Source organism: Podarcis tiliguerta (assembly GCF_965153285.1).
Source record: "Podarcis tiliguerta genome assembly, chromosome: 6".
Classification (NCBI taxonomy): domain Eukaryota; kingdom Metazoa; phylum Chordata; class Lepidosauria; order Squamata; family Lacertidae; genus Podarcis; species Podarcis tiliguerta.
This window is the reverse complement of record NC_139539.1, coordinates 19685829-19693215: the sequence shown is the minus strand read 5'-3', so window position 1 is coordinate 19693215 and position 7387 is coordinate 19685829. Positions and strand designations below refer to the sequence as shown.

Here is a 7387-nt window from a genome sequence, read left to right as displayed (position 1 = left end):
TCGTGCCTAACCAAGATCAAATATATCAGGATGCATGGCATTGAACACAGCATGACAGAAGCCTGCTCTCCAAGGAGCTTACAATCTAAAATGGAATACAGGAGAAATTAAGAGAAGGGTAAACGGAAAATATGCCATTGCTTCACCTACACACACTTAGGTCTAGATGTTGCAGACTAAGTTATAGTAGGTTATGGGCCTACTGTGTCCTATATGGACCTATAGTTCCCACCATTCCTAACCACTGGCCAGTCCCACCATCTGGAGGGCACCAAAAGTAGGAGAGGTGCCATCACAAAGGTGTTCTGGAAATACTTGGAAGGCAGAAACCCTCCAGAGCAGGAAACCCTCCAATAAGTTGGAGGAGGAACATTCATGGATAGGGGTGTGTTGAAATATAAGAGCAAATAGAAAAGGGGGGCAAGTCCCAGGGAGGGAGCTTTGAAGATAATGACAAGGAGTTTGTGCCTGGAACCAGGAGCTGATGGGAAACCAATGTCAGAATTTAAGAGATCCACCATATTATCAGAGATGAAATGTAGATGGTTGGTTGGGCTGCAGGCAGAATGCGGGATAAAATTCTGGGTTCCAAAGTGAGACAATGGAAAAACAAAGAGAGCAAGGCCGCAGCAGCAGTCTATGTCACGGACCAGAGTTTTTGCCAAAGGGACAGAAAGTGTTGTTTCTTCTTTCAGAATATTTGAAAAATACATTACGGAAAATCAAGAACAAAAGTACAGAGTCCAATATTAAAGCCAAGTCTGTGTGCTTGTTCAAAATGTGTGAAGAATGCAAAGGCATGGATGGAATAATGAGAAGCTTGGTTATGGGCATGCCAAGTTTGAGATGATGGCAAAGCAGCCAAACAGAGGCATCAGGGAGGGCATCTGAAGATGCAGGACTGGCTGAGGATGGGATTCCTCTCATTCAGGGTGTAGGGCATGAAGAGTACCAAGTGGCATCTGTGCATAGGCTGAAAGCCAGGGGTTTTTGGTGAACTCGCCCAGGGACCATGTGTAGAATGTGAAGGGCAGATTCCCAAGGGACCCTAGTGAAGAAAGAGAAAGGTGTGGAAAACCTTCCACCTATGGAAAAATTGAACTGTCCCATTCAGCTACGCTGGCACTTCTACAAGGGGATCAGGCAACTGTTAAGCATCTCTAAAATCCATCCAGCAACAAAAAACATTTACCTTTATCAGACTCAAGAAACTAGAGAATACAAGCAGCAGATCACCATGTTTTGAAGAAGAGAAGCTGCCAAGTATTTATCTAGGCCTCTCTTATTTTGTCATAATGTTGCCACATTGCCAATGATAAGCAGAAACCAAAAAGAGTTTAAGTAGGCATTCATTCATTAGCTTACAAAAAACTTGTTTTTCTAACTCCCAGATTTTTGTTGCTAATCACATTGGGCTATGAGTCCTCCCTTTTGCTGATGCAGGTACAGTATATAATTGGATAGAGCTAATATTGCTCTAATAAAGTCATTGCCTCTGTTAAAGATTAAGTACTGGCCAGACTCAAAAGGCTATTCCTTTTCAAGGAATATGATTCCTACAAAACATTTGAGTATCACCAGCTAAAGAAAAAGGATGTGATAGAAACAGGCACTTCCTCTGCAAGTTACCAGAGACTAATTATACCCGTATCACAGGATAATCTGATTAGTTAAACTCCTGAGCATTAAACAGCATCTAGCCTGTTCCCTTGACTCCTTTATCATTTCTGAGGACTGAACAAGAGCTTCTACGTGAATAACCACAGTTCTGATTTGTATCTCAGGCTTTGGCCAATTTCAAGTTGCCCTCTAATTTTCACAACAGATATTGAATACAGAAGCAATTTTAGATTGTTAGTTTAGAGATGGAAATATCTCTTCTACTGCCAATGATCAAGCGGTAAATAGTTTTGTGAAAACACGTTATAGTTCAGTACTTTATTTTTGCCATGTGCCAAAAGGACTTGAGCAAAGGGAGGCTTTAGCAGTTTGATAGGAAAAATCTCCTCCTGAACAAAAGCTGGTGTGTGTTTTCAGGACAATGCTACATTCCAGGTTCAACATTAGCTTATCTCTACATTCATTTTCAAGGGGCCTGGAAAAGATGCAAGCTGTATTGCAATACAGTGGTACCTCAGGTTAAGTACAGTACTTAATTCGTTCCGGAGGTCCGTACTTAACCTGAAACTGTTCTTAACCTGAAGCACCACTTTAGCTAATGGGGCCTTCCGCTACCGCCGCACTGCTGGAGCACGATTTCTGTTCTCATCCTGAAGCAAAGTTCTTAACCTGAAGCAATATTTCTGGGTTAGCGGAGTCTGTAACCTGAAGCGTATGTAACCTGAAGCGTATGTAACCTGAGGTACCACTGTACAGTCTCTCTTGAACACTGAGATGTCACAATAAAATGTGGCATGTGAATTAGCTTAATTCCATGAAGACTGAAAAGCAGCTCAGCCTCTGTATGAGATTGGTCCGGGTTTAATGAAACTATTGTATCTGAGGTTTCTGTAACATTGTGATTTACTGCTAACAATTTTACTAAGCTTTGGACGTAGAATCATAGAATCATAGAATCATAGAGTTGGAAGAGACCACAAGGGTCATCGAGTCCAACCCCCTGCCAAGCAGGAAACACCATCAGAGCACTCCTGACATATGGTTGTCAAGCCTCTGCTTAAAGACCTCCAAAGAAGGAGACTCCACTACACTCCTTGGCAGCAAATTCCACTGTCGAACAGCTCTTACTGTCAGGAAGTTCTTCCTAATGTTTAGGTGGAATCTTCTTTCTTGTAGTTTGGATCCATTGCTCCGTGTCCGCTTCTCTGGAGCAGCAGAAAACAACCTTTCTCCCTCCTCTATGTGACATCCTTTTATATATTTGAACATGGCTATCATATCACCCCTTAACCTCCTCTTCTCCAGGCTAAACATGCCCAGCTCCCTTAGCCGATCCTCATAAGGCATTGTTTCCAGGCCTTTGACCATTTTGGTTGCCCTCCTCTGTACACGTTCTAGTTTGTCAGTGTCCTTCTTGAACTGTGGTGCCCAGAACTGGACACAGTACTCCAGGTGAGGTCTGACCAGAGCAGAATACAGTGGCACTATAACTTCCCTTGATCTAGATGCTATACTCCTATTGATGCAGCCCAGAATTGCATTGGCTTTTTTAGCTGCCGCGTCACACTGTTGGCTCATGTTAAGTTTGTGGTCAACCAAGACTCCTAGATCCTTTTCACATGTACTGCTCTCAAGCCAGGTGTCACCCATCTTGTATTTGTGCCTCTCATTTTTTTTTTGCCCAAGTGCAATACTTTACATTTCTCCCTGTTAAAATTCATCTTGCTTGTTTTGGCCCAGTTCTCTAATCTGTCAAGGTCGTTTTGAAGTGTGATCCTGTCTTCTGGGGTGTTAGCCACCCCTCCCAGTTTGGTGTCATCTGCAAATTTGATCAGGATGCCCTTGAGTCCATCATCCAAGTCGTTGATAAAGATGTTGAATAAGACCGGGCCCAAGACAGAACCCTGTGGCACCCCACTAGTCACTCTTCTCCAGGATGAAGAGGAACCATTGATGAGCACCCTTTGGGTCCGGTCAGTCAGCCAGTTACAAATCCACTGAGTGGTAGCATAGTCAAGACCGCATTTTACCAGCTCATGGTACTGTATTTGACATGGGCAAATGTTAAGGTTAGTTTTGATGGTCTGAAAGTCACCGTATCATGAATTTAAGGCAGCACTTTGTTAAGTAACCCACAGAAGAATCACGTGTTTTCCAAAAGAGATTCTGGAATTAGAAGAACAAAGAACACCTGGCTCGCGATCCTGGAGAAAATTACCCAGGCCACTTCTCTGAACAATAAGGGACAGTGTGCACATGTTCTGTCTAACAGAAACAGGTTGACCGTCTTCAGTGATTATAATGTTCAAAGTTCAGATACTATCTCATGGAATGTAATGCGGGGGTGGAGAAGACTGAAAAAAGTTGACTTTTAAAAAATAGCCATCTGGCAAGTTGTTTCAACTAACTGTACCTTTAAGGCTTGTCTGTGGTTTGTGCTACATAGAACCTGCAGGTTAAACATTGTTTGATAAATAATGTGACATCAATAGTCTCTTGGTTCTTGAATATGTATTCTTTTTACTGAAAAAATCATTCATAAATTAACATACAAAAATGTACAAACACATGGGTAAATAAATGTAATGACACAAAGGATTGCTTTGCTGAAAATTGTGTGTGTTTTAAAACACTATAGATTTCAGTGCAAAAATGTACCCCTGGCACCTCATAGAAAACATAAGAGCAAGCTCAAACAATAGGATGGAAGGAAGCTACATGTTGTTCAATGCTACCTTTTCCGAGCAGGTGTTTGGAAATGCATGGTGGTTGCTCAGCTGGTAAACTCTTTCAAGAAGAGGAGCTGTTTTTTGTTTTTACAAAATGTAGTGGCTTTAAAACAAATGTTTTAGCAAATAAAGACCCACATGGCTCATACAAAAAATAATAACAACTCGCATTTTTATCATAGTGTTCTGCCCCCAGCAGTGTTAGCCAACCGTGCTGATGGAGATGGGGAGCACTGGCCTTGTTGAAATTTCAGCTGCCAAAGTATGTACAGTTTTTAAAATGATTTTCTTTTACACTATAACATCACATGCGCTTGACATTTATGTTTTCAACAATTACATTTACTATATAGTATTTGACTTAGCTGATAAGAATAACAGTGCACATTTCAAAGATATTCCACATTTTAAAAGAGGAAAATAAAACAACTTGATTGGAAAGAACAAAATAAACCAAAAGCCATTGATTAAGGAGTAAAACTGACCCTTTCATGCTAATCTTTAATGCCTTTCTGAGCAGAGGTAATTCCTTTTCTTGTTCAAGAATAGGGGTTCTAGAGGGATGGCAATCTACTCAAAAGCTTGAGGGTTTGAAATGCCACACAGCCCAATATCTATTCGGGTGTATGTAGATGTGATGGTGAATTCAGACAATTTGAAAATACATTCCTCAACTGAAGCACCATTAAATAAAGATGTTGTTTTCTATCAGTTTTCTAGATTAAAAAAAAAAAGACAAGCAAGAAAAGGGTATGTGTCTTATCTACATCTGAAAAAAGTCAAAATTTAGAAGTCTTTATTGCTATATGTGCCATAAAAAAATAAAAAGACACGCAAATCCTTACCTCTGCAGCAGCCATGAAGGGTTCCCCTTATGAAATATTTTAAAGCACACTTACCAGCATTCTCAAGAGCAGACTTGCTGCCTTTCATATGGGCTGATAAGACAGACACAAACACACGTGCGAGCACACACACACACACACACACACACACACACTTTCATAACTCTTTTGAGACGTAAGAAAATAGGCTTGGTCAGTCACACCCACAACAAATGTATATGGGGGATCATACATCCACCGAACCAAAGAAACTAAGTGTAAACTATCCAAGTTAAACAAATTGAAGGCAACAATGCAATAAAAGAAATTAAAGTACTTCTCAGGTTAAGTACTCACAATCTGCGTCTATAAATATATATTAGAGCAATCCAAGAAGACATTTACCAGGGTTATAAGCCCTAGTAAAAAAAAAAAGTTTGTACATACAGTATGAACAGGTGGATTAGTTTTTGAAAAATGAAACAAAAAAGGCACAAATCTAAGATGCCCATTTAAACAAAAACCAGATCTGTGAAACTGAATGGAGGATATGGACCAAGCACTTGTGTCACAGAGACTCACATTCTGCCCCCCTGAACTAATCTCAATGCCCTTCATTCTTTTAATTATGATTTGGAGTCTGGATATATTTATCCCAGTATTTGTACTTGTGCAACACCTTCTCAGTTAACTGTAATAACCAAGAGTTCTAACCTACAATTTTAACCTAGATTAGTTCAGTGTACAGTTTCATTTACACAATAAATATATCAAAATACTATAACTTCCCCACACCCAAAGTTCAATTACAGGAATCACTGTAGACTTTGCAAACTTAGTCTCAACCAAAAATGTGTGGATATGAGGGGTGAGTGACGACCTACAACTTTTTGGAGAACCTGTCCCTTGCAAAGGCGAAGCCGATTTAGAAGCATTTCTTCCTGTGTTTAGCTTCCACTCTGAGATATATGGCAGAATGTGATCAATCAGCATAAAATTTTGAAAGGCTATCCAACCACAAAATGCTTGAGACTGGTCTTTGTTCATTAATGGATGGAATCCCTATTTCCAAAGTCAGATTCCACCCCCCCCCAAATAAGCACTGCTATGGCTTCCATTTGTTAAGCTTCATAACCTACTAGCAGAGTCCCAAACCTGCAAACAGACAGGTAAGTAGCTCTGAAGAAAATTACTCACATGAATGTCATCTGATGTTCTGAAGTGTTTGCACAGGTGGGGGCTTACATAAATTATCTTATGTTGTAAACCTTCAGCTTCAGTTTGGGATCATAAAATAGTTATAAAAAAAGCAATTTCTACAAGCTTATTTACACCTGCACTTCTTTAAGAAGTGATTCTGTTCTGTGTGTATGTATATATATTTATATACAGTATATAGTCTTCAAGCAGTTCAGTTAAAAAAAACCAATAGAAACACAAATGTAGAAGAATGATATCATTGTAAGTAGCAGTTCATCTCCCAATAGGGTCATTGCCTCCAGATAAGCTTCTGGCACCCAAAGTCAAAAAGCCAATGGCGTCCTTTTTAGCCAAACTGGTTTGATGAACAGGAAAGCACATTCAGTCACAGTTTGGTATTGAAGATTAAGGAGATGGAATGCTGGAACAAAAGCAGCAGGTCACATCACTGTTCTTTAAAAAGAGAAATCAAAAAGCAAGTGAAGTCCAAGCTCGCTGCACAGTCTTGAGTGAGTTTATAATCTGACGATCTGTGTGCGTGGAGTATTATTCTTCAAAATTACTGTGATCCTTCATTAGACACAAGATTTTTCTTGTCCAAGAGATACCTACAAAATAATATGTTTTCTTCTTTTCATCTTCTCAGTATTCATTCACCAGAGCCAGCTCTGGCGTCAGATTGACAGTTATGTTTTTATACAAGGCGTCATATGTAACATTTGGAAAGTAGTTCAAGTTATTGAGGCCATCTAATTCTTGCCTCTCTTTGGACTTCCTCAGCAGTGCATACCTATTGGAATAAAAAGTTGGGAGACATTAAGGTAAATGTTCAAAATTGAAAATGAGAAATTAGTGTATTTCTACTAACAGGATGCTTAGTACGATAGACTTCTGTCCCTAAACATATTACAACAATTCAGAAAGTAATGATCATAAGAAGGACACTGGGATTTCAAAAAGCACACTGAGAAATATTTTTAATTTGCAATTAGATTTGCATCAGACATATTGTGG

General features: G+C 39.7%; 1 protein-coding gene across 2 annotated transcripts in view; it reads right to left on the bottom strand.

The window, feature by feature from the left end:
* Positions 1-4120: 4120 nt before the first annotated feature.
* B4GALT5 (beta-1,4-galactosyltransferase 5) overlaps positions 4121-7387 on the bottom strand; it is a 51897-nt gene continuing 48630 nt past the window's right edge. For both annotated transcript variants that reach the window (XM_083447044.1, XM_083447043.1), the window contains exon 9: positions 4121-7163. In XM_083447044.1, coding sequence (XP_083303170.1) covers positions 7016-7163 — 148 coding nt within the window. In that variant the 3' untranslated portion in view covers positions 4121-7015. The remainder of the gene's footprint in view (positions 7164-7387) is intronic.